We start from the raw sequence: 15,013 nt of genomic DNA, 5'->3' as shown, positions 1-15,013 counted from the left end.
GCGTAGGCTACTATCTATTTTATTGTGGCAGTTAAGGAAACAGTCGAAAATACCTTTAATGGTAGTGAGGTGACTTTAAGCAAACAATTTCCCATTGAAGCTGTCCGTATGTAAAGTGTGATATGTGATGAACAAATTTACAAAATTGCAACATTTGGAGTTTCCAAAGGTCTGTTTGCAGAGTCAGTTCCACCGTGTTAGAAGAACCTGTCTGTCTACTCTCACTGGATTCCACCTGGCTGAATGTCATCATGTGAGCAACTGAAAAAGTCCAAAATCCAGTGTTACCTGTTTTACCACCCTTTGCCCAACCCAGCTCATCCCATTTTAAAGCAGGCTGTGGTGTTCAGTTGATATCATAGGATCAAGGAAAGCTGTTCAGAGAACACCTCTGACTTACAACATGGCTACCTCATGGCCTCCAGATGAGTTTGTATGCTCAGTGTGCCTGGAAGTCCTGAGTGACCCAGCTACTCTGCCTTGTGGACACACATATTGCCTGCTCTGCATCCAGAAGCACTGGGACCAGGGGGCATCCAAAAACCTCTACAGCTGCCCTCAATGCAGGAAAACGTTTAAACCTCGACCATCTCTATCCAGGAGTACTGTGCTGGCTGAGGCCTTGGAGAAATTAAGACTACAGGCACAGCAGCAAGCCTGTCCTCCATCTCCAGTCTATATCAATGTTTTGCCATCTTTGCCAACTTCTCAGGAGGGTTCTAGAGCTGAGAAGGGATTGTACCCCCAGCTTCCAGTGAGTTCCCCTCGACTTTGCCCAGACCACCAGCAACCACTGGACCTCTACTGCCGTGACCACAAGGTCTTTGTGTGTGAGGACTGTGGGCTGTATGCCCACAAGGGCCACCAAGTCATCCGACCTCATGAACTGAGGAGAGAGAAACAAGTAAGTAGATGTGAATAAAAGCTGTGGCATAATTTTACTACCTATGAGAAAATGTTTTCAACAGAGCCTGTGATTCATCTTATGGATTGTGTGATTCAGTGGTATGTCGTTGTTTTCTCACATCTCTTAAACAGCAAGAGGTGGTTCAGATGCAGGCGATAATTCTAAGGAGAATTCAAGAGAGAGAGAAGGACCTTCAGGATCTCCCAAAGGCTCTAGAGGTCTACCAGGTGTGGAAAGCAAAATGTAGCTGCTAGTATAATCTGCCAACCAGGGTTTGAGTGTCTGTGTGTTTGTTAAGAAATTGTGGCCAAGGATCAGAGTAAATGTTTACAGTGTTCTTTGTCTAAATAGTTTAAAATGAAAATGTATGAGAACAGTAAATGAATAATAATATAATATAAGATAATATAATAAATAATTTGTAAATTGTCACATCATCCTCCTTGTTCATCATTTCCATTTCCCATTGACGTCCGTGGTTTTTAGGACCAGATGCAGGAGTTTCAGAAGGAGACTAGGGAGACCATTGTGGAGCTGGTGGAGAATGTGGAGCTGTTTGGCTCTCAGGTGGAGGAGTTAGTCCTCCAAGCCCACGAGGCCTCCTCAGAGAGCCGGAGAGAGGCTCACCTATACAGACTGCAGCAGGAGGTGGCCCAGCTCCGCAGGCAGGACCAAGAGCTGCGCTCCCTCTCCTGCACACCAGATGACGTCAGGTTCCTGGAGGTATGAGTGACATGAGGACATGAGAATTGGTATTGTAGGGGGTCATGGGGTGGGGCGGGGCGGGGATCAAGACTTACTCATGGAGTTCACCTGCAGGGTGTGATGAGTCACTTACACAATATTTTAAACATCATTAAATGATGATCTGGGAATCAAGGTTTATAATTTTTCTCTGTATGGCTTTTTTTTTTTATATACGTTTTGTCAGGCACTTTGGACAAAAGTGTATATCAAATGCCTTAATTTTAACTTAACTTTTGGCTACAAGTATTTTCTCACGTTCATGTTCATTTTCATTACTCACTTGTTCAACAGGAGCTTGGAACCCTCTCTGCTCAAGGGCTGGATGGAGGTGGAGAGATTATTGATCCACATTTTGAAGCAATGAAGTCTGGAGTCAAAGCAAAACTGGGCAGAATGAGAGAAGGGCTACAGGATCTTAGCAAAGACATTCTGTCTCAGATATTCAGAATTGGTAGGTCAATATGTTTTGGAAATCATGTTTTCTGTAACAATTGCAAGACTATCACATTTGCTCATCACTCTTCTTTATGCAATAGATACAGATACATACTTGGCATGAGTGTGGCATATCACACAATACATTGTCAGATTATTTATTTGAAATGCTGTTATGAAATATGGACCATGACTGATATTTAGACTGAGGAAAAACAAGCACACATTACTCTTCTCAGTTAATGATGCCAATTCAGCACGCATGGGTAACAGTCAAGAAGCAAGCGCTGGACCCACTTACTGTAAGTATCAAACCATAATAAAGACAAGATTTATTGATAAATGTATTGATTCATTGGCCTCAGAGCATAAAGGCTTTGTCTGTTCCCTGTGTAGCAAATGTTGCATCAGCTGAAGGCCCACCACTTCCAGCACGTCCCCCAGGAATGACTCGCTCTGCAACTGTGGCAAGCCCAGGTTAGCAATGACTTAACTTTTTTGTATTTAAAGGTGCAATATGTAGTTTTCTTGATCAAAAATAAAATCTTTCTCATTCAACCATTATGCTGTAGTCTGCCTGAAGGGACATGGGAAGGTCATGTTTCCCAATATTTTTGTACATCTTAGTTATTTGTTTCAGATGCATTCATAATTATTGTTTATAAATAATGATATCATATGAAAAAAATATATAGTTTTGTTATTGCATTAAGATTATAAGTATGAAGAAAATTTCGTATTGCTGACAGTGTCTTGTTTCACAACATAACTGTTCATATTTCACTATATTTCTGCAGCGCGCGCCAGACCTGACGTCCCACCGCCACTCCCAGAGAGATCTCCAGCCATGATGCGAGCCGCAACCCTACCTGGTAAACACCTAAACCAGAATACATTTTGGTGTGATTTTCTTACATTTGTACTATAATCAATGTTGCAGAATGATATGAACATTATAAATATTCTCTCTCCTGTGTCTCATCAGCTCAAAGGCCCACAAACAACCTTCTTGCAAACCCAATGCCCAAAACCAGAGAAGAGCTGATGAAATGTGAGTGTGTGCTCTTCCCTGCTGTTTTCATTCATTACATTCAACAGAATACCTAATCAGCCACTCTGTGCACATCTCCTCCCATTTTTCCCCATGTGTTTTTTCTCCCATTAATGCATATGCATAAGTAGGATAAGTGTAACGTGTCATTGTGTCCTCCTGCCAGATGAAAAATGCTATTTCAGGAATGTGCGGTCGGTTTGTACATACCACGTCACATTTTTAGGCACAGGTTGCAACCAAATAATGCCTAAAACTGACGCTAGTGTTTAAGTACATCTGCCGCATAGAGTGTATTTCAGAAATATAGGTTTTCTTGGACACTAGTATCAATAATTTGTAACATCAGACATCCAAACATAATATCTTGTATCGTTATTAACATTATTATTTTTCCTCATGTTTGTTTCCTCTTGACAATTAGCAGTGCTGCTCGTAGTGTGGTATTTACGGACGAATAAACACAAAATATATATGTAAATGGTCATATCTTTGAAATAGATAGATATGTAGAGATGTTGTTGTTGTGTTGTGTTGTATATCAAAAGCAGGGATTTTCAGTATTCTAATAATTTGGCTCAACAAAAAAATCGGTGGGTGTGTCAATAAGAATAATTTATTGGGGTGACCAAAACAACATGGTAAGGATGCCTTGTATGGTGACACTAAATGTTGCATGGAGGCAGTGGCACCTGTCACATGTTCTGTTCCTGGGACTCAAGGAAACACCCTCAGAAATGTAATGCTTTTGTCCAGTCTGTGTCAATCCCCTTGAAATATTGAAATTGCCTTTTAGACAATATTGCTGTTGAGCACCTATATTCCAAGGTCATGGATTGTACATCTGGATAAATAGTTGAAAAGATTGTTATTTTGAAAATAACAATGGAGACATCATTGGTATTCAGATCGCTTTGAGCCCACACTGGACCTCAACACAGCATACCGCCACATCCGCATCTCTGAAGGAGACCGGAAGGCCACTCTGCGAGCGGAGGTGGTGCATGCGTCTGAGCACCCCGACCGTTTCATCTTCTGGAGGCAGGTGCTGTGCAGGGAACCCTGCGTCGGGAGTCCCTACTACTGGGAGGTGGAGTGGACAGGGCATAAGGTACACAGCAGTGCAGTCCAGGCATGCGGCATAGTTGCCAATCTGCTGATTACCTGAACTTATTTAGGATGCACCTCAGAAAGGACTTCATGACATTAGATATGTTAGTTAACAACGACAGATTCAAAAATGATATTACACTGCTTGATTGACCCCAACATTTAATATTTTATTTGATTATTCATCAATATGAAGCCAGGCCTAAGCACATTTCAGAATGTTAAGTCTTAATGGCAACCTCTATTTCATCCAGGTGACTATCGGTGTGACCTACAGGGAAGTGGAGCGGGCGGGCAGTGATAACCGCTCCAGACTGGGGTATAACCCCCACTCCTGGGGTCTCTACTGGTCTGGCACAGCCTTCTCCCTGTGGCACAATGGCAAGGAAACTGCCCTGCCAGGGCCTAAAGCCCACCGGATCGGCGTTTACCTGGACCAGCAGGAAGGCCTGTTGGCCTTCTACAGGGTCACCCATGGAAAAGCAGAGCTCATCCATTGCCTCAGGGAAGACTTCTCCAGCCCACTCTTCCCAGGATTCCGGTTCTGGACTGGCGTTGGTGCCACGATCTCTATCTGCCAGCTGGAGTAGGGAGGTGGAACATAACCAGTACCAGTGACGGTTGATATCTGTCTGATGTCCAGTGGGTGCTCCACTATATTGACGATTTCTGTAATGATGGTATTCGTGCTGTTTGAATGACTGAAGAGATTTAAGTCCTGGATATATACTCAATCCTAAACCTGAACACCTAGAATACACTTTAATGGTCCATTTTGTTTAGTTTCTAACCCTATATTCACTTATAATATTATTATTATTATTATTATTATTATCTGTTTCTTCACCAGTATTTATTGTTGCTGTATTGTGCTGCTGGGTTGAAGCATTTAAGCATTGAAGTTGTTAATTGAACACTACTTTCAGTTTTGGTCTTTAGAAATAGATTTCTGTGCAGTCCTTTTCCCTAATACTGCCCCCTGGTGGAAATAGGGGGATATACATGTTTAAACCATTAAAATCTTTTTGACCTACCTTCAGTGTATTACTGTGAATTGGGACCTATTATTCCTTACTAAATGTATGAACAAAAAAAGTTTAAAGTCTCCTCATAGATGCTCAATATTCATTTTACAGTTATTAATTGTTTGGTGTCAGTAAGACTCACATTAAGCACTCTGGGTAGCATGACACATTTCTCAGCCTTCTGCTTTAGCCTTTAGCCAATGATATGGTAAGAGGAGCTAAACAGCAGCGATTGGGCCTCCAGTATGTCAGTCAAAAATGAGAGCACCTGAGCTGGGTGAAACAGAAAGAGGGAGGGGAAATGGTTCCAGCTATTGCTTTAGCAGCAAGCAGTATTGAGTGCAATAAAGGAGGCGTTTACAACATGGGTTCATCTACATCATAATCTACAAATAATTTGGTCAACCTGACAATGGGCGTCAGTTCAGTCAAGATGGAATTGTTGAACTGGAAGAAATGAATTGCAGTGCGTTAAGGGTAATAGAAGAATTAAAGTCGTCCTTGTCATGCTATGATACTTGGAATTAAAAGTTAACTACACTGTAACTGCAAAAAATGGTGAGATGTGTGAGCAAGCGTATCTGTAGACTAGGTCTAGCTCAGATGCATCATTTTATTTAGCACCAACTGTCTGTTACATTTCCAGTGTTTAGTGGTTAGGCTATCTTTCATGCTGATTTGCTAATCATGTTTTTTTATGTGTCTGAATGGGTAGATGTCTGAGGCATTAACCTGTAAAGCGCTCTATGAGTAGAAAAGCACTGTATAAATGCAGTCCATTTACCATTTTTTTCTTTAATACATCTGCCCTTTTCAGAAACACAGGAGTTTCAAACTAAGTCAAGTAGCACATTTAAATTGTATATGCATTAAAAAAAAAAAAAAAAACGGTTGTGGTAAGTAGCCTGAAATTACATTTAGATAAGAATGAAAGGAAATGAACTAAAACAAATCAAAGAGAAGAAAGAACAATCTGAAAGTGATATATGAGTAAATGGAGTAAAAACAATAAAACACAAGAAAAGACCAAGTTAGAATGAGACAAAATGGAACAATAAATGAATAAAGAAATGCCACCATAACAAACATATAAGAGACGAGTTAACCCAATAAAAGCACTAATGGGGTGAAACGAATTAAAATTGACCAAAAAGCATAAAACCACAGAACGGACTAAAAGCACGAATAAAAGCACAGCCACAGGGTGGACTAAAATGCCTTAAAAAGATTGGCAAAAGTCTTTAGTCCAGATCTATGCAAGCAGCAGATCTGATATGTAATGGGAAACTATTCCATAATTAAGGACCAACAACAGCAAAAGCTTGATCACCCTTAGATTTAAAATGGGACCCAGGTAGAACTAGTAAAGGTTCATCAGAGGACCCTAGTGCCCTCAATGGAACATAAGGTGTCAGTAGATTTGAATAGGCTGGAGCTAGACCATTCACAGTCTTATAAATCTGATCTGCAGTCAGTTGAACTGACATTATGAGGTGGTGATGATGAGGAACACATGAATAATAGGTGCCTGATCTTCGTCAAGCTTTAAATTATTTAGTCGTCAGCGCTTTCTATCCACTCATTTTCTTCATTCATTTGTGGGTCATGTGGTGCAAGCAGGGGTTTTTACGTCTGTGGTTAGTTCAGAGTTACAATCTCCGTTGCATACACTTTATGAGGTTATTTAGCTGTGCAGGTTTTCTATGACCAATTCTCAGATGATCAATTGCTTTTCAAATTAATTTGAGATAAGTTGGGGAGACTGTTGAAGATGTAAATGTGATCTTGAGGAGCCATATACAATTTACGTATTTATTCAATGTGTTACATGTATGTATGTCTTCCCTCACATGGGGATTTCTTGAATTTTACATTTAATGCATTTAATGCACTGATTGTATTGAAGATAACATATTAAAATTAAAATTTAACAAAAGTTCTTTGACATGCTTTTTAACACAAGTCCTCATGAGTCATATTTCATATCCTCATGTTATCTTGTGATTGTGTAAGATATCAGATTTGAACTTTTCAGCTGATTCTCCTCTGTTTCACTATTCTATTGATAAGTGACCCAGTTCCTGCTGGTCCCTTAGACAAATATACCCCCTCTTTCTTATCCCTCTCTCCCCGTCACCTGTATTATTCCCTCCTGGTCTAGGTCCAAAGGAGAAGATAACACAAAATATCTTCTTCCATACTTCCCATCTCTATTCCCTGTCATGTTATTTTGAAACTTTTTACTTTTTAACCCCAGCCCTCTCACCTTTCCATCATATGGGAAATGGCCCAAATATCCCACAATGCTCCTCTATTGTTTGTGGTTGCTGATATTATCTCTCCCGTCAACGCCAATAGGACGATCTATGCTGTTGTTCTTCTGCCACCTGTTCAAAAGAAGCATACAGGATTTCAAGTTTGTTTTGACATTATGTACTCGACACAAAAGCACAATATGCTGTGTCTTGAAACTGGTGATTTGTGCAGATAAAAAACGGATCTTAGCGGATCTATTAGGGAACTAATAGCTGTCCTCTAAAGTAATGGTCCAAGGTATTGCATCTACAATGTATATTGACTAATCTAATTAACACTTTTCCCATCACTTCAAGTCAATGCGATTTAATGTCTTTGGGTCAGGCGCCAGGGGACTCATATTCAGAATCAGAATCAGAATCAGAATGGGATTTATTGCCAAGTAGGTTTACACCTACTTGGAATTTTTTCTGGTGTGAAGGTGCATACAGTAAACATAAAACATAAAAACATAGAAACACAATAAGTACTACACATAACATAAAATCACAAATAAGTACTACACAAAAGAAAAGTACTACACATAAGAACCAAAAAACACAATATATACGATACAAATATATAAACATTTCATTCACCATGGGACCTCACTGGCCCCTATGTACCCTGTCCTACATAACACAAAATCACACTTACATACAAAAGAGACAGACCTCGGATCTTTTAGGAAGTGCTTTTTAAAGAAATGTGTTATTCGCGTAGTTGCGCGGGTTTACATATTATCATGAAGCTTTTGAAAGGTGGAATAGAAATGGATGACCTTTACACCACAACCTATGTTTGTTTGTTTGTTTGTTTGTTTGTTTGTTTGTTTGTTTGTGTCCCAGTTCATATTGAGGAACCCACTGTACTGTATTTAGCACAACGACAAACACATACATCATGTCCTCCGCGTGGCTTTTTTGAGAACCATATTGCCACATGCTTCAGTCCTGCTGTCTTGGGAAAAAAAAGTTCTGGTTTTAACTATCCACCTGTCAGACAATGGCTGCCCCACATAAGACTTCCATGCACTGCACTGGAGACAAAGCCACAAAGACAGCTCTGGGCCCGGCCCTGCTGCCATGGAGACAGAAGGAGGTGGAGCTGCACAGGAGTTTAAAGGCGACGATCCACACAGCATCCACACAGCCAGTGCAGCCACCTGTTGTAATCACCGGCAGATATCCGGCAGAGATCACCCACCTTGCGGCAAGATGAGAGGTAAAGCCTGAACCAGGAATCCCAGTCAGACTCACATCAGGGTGAAAGGCAGGGTTTGTTTTGGACACCAAATGACTTTTAGATGGGTCCAATCCCCAGAATTGGGTTAAAATCAGCTGATAACCAGATGTGATGGAGGAAGTATAACTTGCACTAGCATAGTGTTCGGTTGTGGGAAAGTTTGAGGTAGAAGTGGTAATGCTCTCTCTGGTAGTGGAGTATGTCTTGTCATTGTGAGCAATCTGCTGTTTTCTTGTATGTATGATATTGCGTAATTTTTTAAAGGTTGTTACGATTTTAAGTACTGCCATTTTGGGTGAATTATATGATATGCTTCAATTAGTGGTACTATTTGAGCTTAATCTAACAAGCATGACTATAGAGTGTAAGATGACACTGGCAGTGGTTCAGCTCTTGGTAAGCTAATGTTGTTCTGTTTTTTGTTTTTTTTAGCCATTGTGATGCTGTGTTTGCTGGGAGCAGCTCTTGGAAATGACTACCCTTGGAATGGACCTGATGGAAAAGACACCCCTGAGCCCGACCCTGCCACTGATAATAGTGAGAGAGTGGGCGCAGTTTGAGAAAAAAGTCAAATTGAAGAATAATGAATAAATAATAATAAATCATTTTATAATTTTATAATTTTATAATGTATTCAAACCTGTGCTCCATCTCTTGGGTGTGGATGTTTGTTCACTATTCTCTGTGTGTGCCTGCAGTGTGCCTTTTGGACTCGTCCTCCTGCGGCTGCTGCTTGATGCAGAGGCAGATGTTTAGAATGGAGAGCTTCTTCAACATGAGCCTCACTGAGCTGCAGAGAGACCTGCAGAGAGCTCAGGCGGCGCTCCATAACCTCCGCGGTGAGTTTACCTTTCATTTGGAGTGAAACTAACCATGGACATTTCTACCGTGTTTAGGTTTCACTTCCTTCACTGTTATTGTTATTTTGGCCAACCAAAACTCTTTTTAGAGGAGGATGTCATAATGAGAGCATAGATATATGAATCTTTGATATTTATGTCTTCCTGTTTCAACTGTCTGCGCTCCAGCCAGCCGCAGTGCTTTCTCCGTGGCTCTGACCGACACCCGGCGCTGCTTGGGGCCCTTCCGCGAGGACACCGTCGTCATGTACCAGTCCGTCTTCCTCAACCTGGGCGACGGCTACAGCACCTCCACCGGCGTCTTCACCGCGCCCCGCTCCGGCGTCTACAGCCTGGCCCTCACTGTCTACAGCGACGCCGGCTCCCCGGGTGCCACCCTGGCCGCCTGTGCCCGCCTGAGACGCAACGGGGGCGTCCTGGCCTCGCCGAGCGAGCACAACATGCAGGACCAAGAGGACAGCGTCAGCGTGACCATGGCCGTGCAGCTCAACGCCGGGGATAGGGTGGACGTGTTACTGCCCGCCGGCTGCTTCCTGTGCGACAGCGACAACCACTACAACACCTTCACCGGCTTCCTGCTCTACGCCACCGACTGAGCCTGACGTTTTGTGCTTTCATGTCCAATGCCCCCCCCCCCCCCCCCCCCCCCCCCCCTCTGTGTGTTGCCCCTGAACACTTCTGTATTTCTACCCCCATTGCCCTCTTACCCCAGTTCTCCTTGTCCCTTCTTCACATTCTGTGATTCCATGCTTTATCTTCTTCTAAAACAAGTGACATGAAAAGTTTAAACTGAAACCCCATTTCAACACCTTTCCACTAGCTCTGAGGCTTAACCATGCTATGAGACCCGCAATGCCCGAGAGCTCGGCCCCAGCTCTGTCCACTCTTCAAACTCTGCTTGCCTGTACACCTTTTGCTGTATCATGTCGTCCTGTCATGAGAAATAATCACTGCCGTCTTGTACACTGAAATGTGTTCTGGAGCTCATAATCTGTTTTATTCCTGAGCTTCTGTTGTATACCTCTGTGTTGTCGAAACTTGCATATGGGAACTTTTTCTGAAAATAAAATTTGACCTTTACAACTAGCACTTGTTGACCTTGAGACCTTTCCATTTACCCCAGCAGAATGAAAAGCAAATCATGAGAGTACATACAAATCATACAAATACAAATCCTTTAAAATGCCAGCACATGGAGAGCTGCATTTAGCCTGAGGTGGTATGCTATGTAAAGACAAATCTGTTGTCATCTCAACAATAATGTCACAACAATTTTTAAACAAATCTTAGGTGTAGGGTTTGAAGAATAATAAAACACAGTAAGGCATTATTTCTCATACGGAGTGAAAGGGTCCAGCGTGGTGCACCATGGTTAGACACCTCTGTGTCAGACCCATGCAGATATACGTCACACACAGACAACACACAGTCTCTCTCTCTCACTCTCTCTCTCAAACCTTTTCAACCCAGCTCTTTTTCAAACATTGTTTTATCCTCAATAATGGTGTAGGTCTTTGTGAGTCGGGGTTTCATATTAATGTCCGGCTCAGCAGCTCCTCAGGAGTGAGCCCTGGACTCTGCGACACTTGTAACAAAACGCCACTCAGCTGATCTGACCAGTAGAATGCGGTCAATGACACCATGATGAACCATTGCCCAAGGCAAGGAAAACTGTGCCAAACAAAAATGACATGAACTGTACATATCTTCATGAGCCTTCATAAACATGACATCATCAAGAGCCATCCGTATGATCTATGACACTGCGTCCCTACAGAGCCCCCTCAAAACACAGCATCTAAACAAGACATGGGAGCTGGTTGTCTTGACTATTCAGATTTAAACTTGATTTCAAAAACAGATTTAAAATGGATTGCTGCTGCCTTTTGTGCCCTTTGTGTCCTTTGTCTAGCTCTGTGACATGACACGAAGTGTGTCTAACACTAGCCTGTGAAATAATAGCATCCAAAGAGAAGAAAGGACAGGTCCATTGTCTTTGTCCTTGTCTGTCAGGCTGGGGTGTGTCAATGGATGATTTGACATTTTTTTTGGGAAGATTATGTAATATTATGCATAGCTGGTATATAATGAAAAAGAACAGGTTGACCAGGAACATATGGATTATTATCTCACAGGTGTTTCATTTAAAAAAAAAACTTTTCAGAATCACTCAGTGAACTAGGTCTTCCCTCTAGAGACTGGCAGGTAGGACAAATCACATTTGGGAAAGAAAATATGAAAAGTAAAAGGCTGATATCCATCTGTGTGTCGGGAACGAAAAAACAGAACATCCGATCACTGGAATCTGGGTTGGGAGAAGCATCAACATGGCAACCCTATCGGGTGAGCCTATTGGACCAGTGCAACTCAATGCTGCACATAGATAGCGCTGTCCTCCGAGACACAGGGAACAGGATCCAGGTGTCAGGAGGATGAGTTATTATTCTGGGACAAATGGCCTTTCAGGGCTTTTTAGATGCTCACACCCAGGATACTCTGCATAAGTGCGTGTGTGTGTGTGTGTGTGTGTGTGTGTGTGTGTGTGTGTGTGTGTGTGTGTGTGTGTGTGCGTATGGGTATTAACCTGTCAGAGTATCCAAGGTGAGTGTCCTACTTACACGTGCACCAGTTCTCACCATCTGATGGAGCTGGGGTGTGTTCAAGATCTCCAATAGCCCAGCGTGACACCACCCCCTGCATAAAACTCCCACTGCTAAGTCCCCGTCCTGCACACAGCCTGATACACTCTCACTGGCTGGCAGGAGTCTTCGCTGGCCATCCCTGTAAGTAGAGATAGAAAATAGAAAAATACATAGCAAGGTACTTAACAAAGACAGGTTAAATTAAGCTTTTTGTATTGTGGGCTAAAGGATATTGATCTTAGTGCATAGCTTAAAGTTCAAAATGAACATTTACATGAATTAAGATGTTTAGATGTTTTTCTGTATTTTTATGTTCCCTTAGAATACCCATTCAGTATTTGCAAAGATCATATGGATGTGACATGTATGATTTATTGACATTTTCTGCAGAGTTCCTTTATACAAAGTTAAAATTTTGTATGTCATATTGACATGAATGAAATGAGTTGTCTTGGTTTTAAATTGGAATCAATGCGTTTATGTCTACATGTGTGGTAAATTTGCAATAACTGCTTTCACAAAACATAGACATGAACTGATGTACTGATGAACTGATGGATTTTTGTAAAATAATTGCGTATTGACTCCTCTTATCATGGGTAATCGTTGCAGCATTGTGAACCACCTTAAATCGGAACAAGTCTAAACCATGAGGACTGCAGTAGCTGTACTGTGCCTGGTGGGGGTGCTGTTTGTCAGTCAGAATGCCGAGGCTGGAACCACGTTTGAACTCATGAGACAGACTGCAGGTTTGCTCATCCTCTCTGGTCATCAGATGAATGCTTTGTGCTCCTCTCCCTCCCTACGCTCTCCTCTCTATCCCCCCTTCCGTCTTTATCATTCAGTTGCCCAACCTACAAAGCAGGCGACTCAAGTTTGTACCTAGATCCATGAAATAGGCTTCTGCTGTCTGGGTATGTGCACATCTAACAAGCCCAGCTATCTGTGGCAAAAATATGTATATTGATGTATTACCTAAAGATATGAAACAAGGTATTTTAATGTGAAGCAACAGAGACCCCTCAAGGCCGCCTGGAGTGCACGACTAGGTGTATATTTCTACCATTTATCCCCAGGGCACTGATGAAAGAGGCAAGGATGAATGGAGCACGGATTGTTTTTCCATATTCACAAGTAGCAAATCCTGCCGTGGTTGAGGTGGGGTGAGTTTAAGGTATCCTGTGTCTGTGTTCCAAGTGACGATGACGGGGGAGCTGCCGTGCGGCGGCTGGGACTGCGACTGCGCCTTCAAGCGCCAGCGGGGCTGCTGCTGTGTGGCCAACGACGCCTTCCAGCTGGAGGAGAGCGTGTTCATGCGCTTGGTGGGCCTCTGGCAGGGCGTCTCCGCCCTCAGCAGCCAGATCGATGAGCTCACAGGTAGCTACTACCACAGAGATGCTGCGAGAGAGATCTCAGACCTGTAGATTTAGATCAGAGATGGAGCGAGACAGATCTCAGACATGTAGATTTAGATCTCAGACCTGTAGATTTAGATCTCAGACCTGTAAAATCAGTCTATTTCAATATTAGGAAAAGAAAGTACAGTTAAGATTTGCTTGAGTAGTATTTGCACTGTCTTTGTAGTCTATTATGTAGCCCAACTATGATAAGTGTTAGAATTAGTAACAAGTTTTACACTTTGAGTGTACTTTCTGAACTTTGATGTATGCAAAGAGGGCATCTTTTTCCATCTATTCCAATGGGTCTATGCATCGCACACTTTTTAGCTTCTTTTTACACTTTAGCTAGAACTCTTCAGTAAACTGATAAAACATATCAAGCACATTTTAGACACAGCAGAGCACTGTAACAATCCACTGCATTAATATATCACCAAGTTTGAGCTTTTTATTGTCTGAAAACTCACCTCTCCTTACACAACTAGGTCCATCCAACCAGGTTGCATTCACAGCCGGGATGTCCCCGATGTCAACGGGCTCCCAGTGCTTCGGGCCTTTCACTAGCCATGTCCCCATCTCCTACACAGACGTCAGGCTGAACCAGGGCTTCGGCTACAACCCAGCTCTCGGTAAGAGAAACGCTTCCTCAGATTCGTCCAAGAATCACCTTTATCTTACAGTAGCATCAACATAACACTGTAATGTTTGGAAACATCTAAATTCCAAATTTAGTGAGAAGACTCACTTTAAACAGAATTAACTTTAAGGATGGTGCAGACGTTTGTCATTATAAGAAAGGATGCATTGATTATTCCAGGGGTCAGACATTTTTAGTGAATATATCCCCGAAATTATGACCCCTTCGGTACTCCATACAACTGAGTCTTCACCATGAAGCTTTGCCACGCCAGAGTAACCCTTTCGGTACTCCATACAACTGAGTCTTCACCATGAAGCTTTGCCACGCCAGAGTGACCCACTCCTCTGCCCACAGGCACGTTCACGGCCCCGCGGACGGGGGTCTACTCCTTCTCCTACAGTGTCTACTCCAACGTGGGTTCCGCCGGCCAGCGTCTCTACCACATGGTGCAGCTGATGAGGGACGGCGTGCCGCTGGTGTCCACGTGGGAGGACAACCGCGAGGACTCGGAGGACGCCGGCTCGCAGACGGTGGTTCTGCAGCTGCGGCGCGGGTCCCAGGTGTACGTGCAGCTCGTCTTCGGGCGACTGCTGTGCGGGGACACGGCCGGGCACAACTCCTTCAGCGGGTACCTGCTGTACCCACTCAGTGACTAG

At 42.8% G+C, this 15,013-nt stretch overlaps 3 protein-coding genes across 3 annotated transcripts; all 3 read left to right on the top strand.

Moving 5' to 3' along the window:
* The first annotated feature begins 61 nt into the window (after positions 1 to 61).
* Positions 62 to 5,038, top strand: ftr86 (finTRIM family, member 86). Its single transcript, XM_012837876.3, has 10 exons — positions 62 to 904; positions 1,039 to 1,134; positions 1,394 to 1,630; positions 1,946 to 2,105; positions 2,329 to 2,391; positions 2,486 to 2,566; positions 2,887 to 2,961; positions 3,075 to 3,140; positions 4,049 to 4,251; positions 4,505 to 5,038. Exons 1-10 carry the CDS (start codon positions 404 to 406, stop codon positions 4,838 to 4,840), a joined length of 1,818 nt encoding a protein of 605 aa, XP_012693330.2. The 5' UTR covers positions 62 to 403; the 3' UTR covers positions 4,841 to 5,038.
* Positions 5,039 to 9,475: 4,437 nt separating this feature from the next.
* Positions 9,476 to 10,271, top strand: cbln20 (cerebellin 20). The gene is made up of 2 exons (XM_031574116.2): positions 9,476 to 9,654; positions 9,844 to 10,271. Exons 1-2 carry the CDS (start codon positions 9,480 to 9,482, stop codon positions 10,269 to 10,271), a joined length of 603 nt encoding a protein of 200 aa, XP_031429976.2. The 5' UTR covers positions 9,476 to 9,479.
* Positions 10,272 to 12,966: 2,695 nt separating this feature from the next.
* cbln18 (cerebellin 18) lies at positions 12,967 to 15,013 on the top strand. Its single transcript, XM_031574091.1, has 4 exons — positions 12,967 to 13,066; positions 13,515 to 13,694; positions 14,203 to 14,346; positions 14,712 to 15,013. The coding sequence occupies exons 1-4, from the start codon at positions 12,967 to 12,969 to the stop codon at positions 15,011 to 15,013; spliced, it is 726 nt and encodes a 241-aa protein (XP_031429951.1).

The sequence above is a fragment of the Clupea harengus genome, chromosome 9 (assembly GCF_900700415.2).
Source record: "Clupea harengus chromosome 9, Ch_v2.0.2, whole genome shotgun sequence".
Lineage (NCBI taxonomy): Eukaryota > Metazoa > Chordata > Actinopteri > Clupeiformes > Clupeidae > Clupea > Clupea harengus.
This window is presented reverse-complemented; position numbering and strand designations above follow the sequence as displayed.

Excerpts from the sequence above, each read along its gene's own strand:
- ftr86 (XM_012837876.3), top strand. The coding sequence starts at position 404 with ATGGCTACCTCATGGCCTCCAGATGAGTTTGTATGCTCAGTGTGCCTG. Across the intron at positions 905-1,038 it reads AACTGAGGAGAGAGAAACAA|CAAGAGGTGGTTCAGATGCA; the intron begins GTAAGTAGATGT and ends TCTCTTAAACAG. Across the intron at positions 1,631-1,945 it reads ATGACGTCAGGTTCCTGGAG|GAGCTTGGAACCCTCTCTGC; the intron begins GTATGAGTGACA and ends CTTGTTCAACAG.
- cbln20 (XM_031574116.2), top strand. The coding sequence starts at position 9,480 with ATGTTTGTTCACTATTCTCTGTGTGTGCCTGCAGTGTGCCTTTTGGAC. Across the intron at positions 9,655-9,843 it reads GGCGCTCCATAACCTCCGCG|CCAGCCGCAGTGCTTTCTCC; the intron begins GTGAGTTTACCT and ends TCTGCGCTCCAG.
- cbln18 (XM_031574091.1), top strand. The coding sequence starts at position 12,967 with ATGAGGACTGCAGTAGCTGTACTGTGCCTGGTGGGGGTGCTGTTTGTC. Across the intron at positions 13,067-13,514 it reads ACTCATGAGACAGACTGCAG|TGACGATGACGGGGGAGCTG; the intron begins GTTTGCTCATCC and ends CTGTGTTCCAAG. Across the intron at positions 14,347-14,711 it reads CGGCTACAACCCAGCTCTCG|GCACGTTCACGGCCCCGCGG; the intron begins GTAAGAGAAACG and ends CTCTGCCCACAG.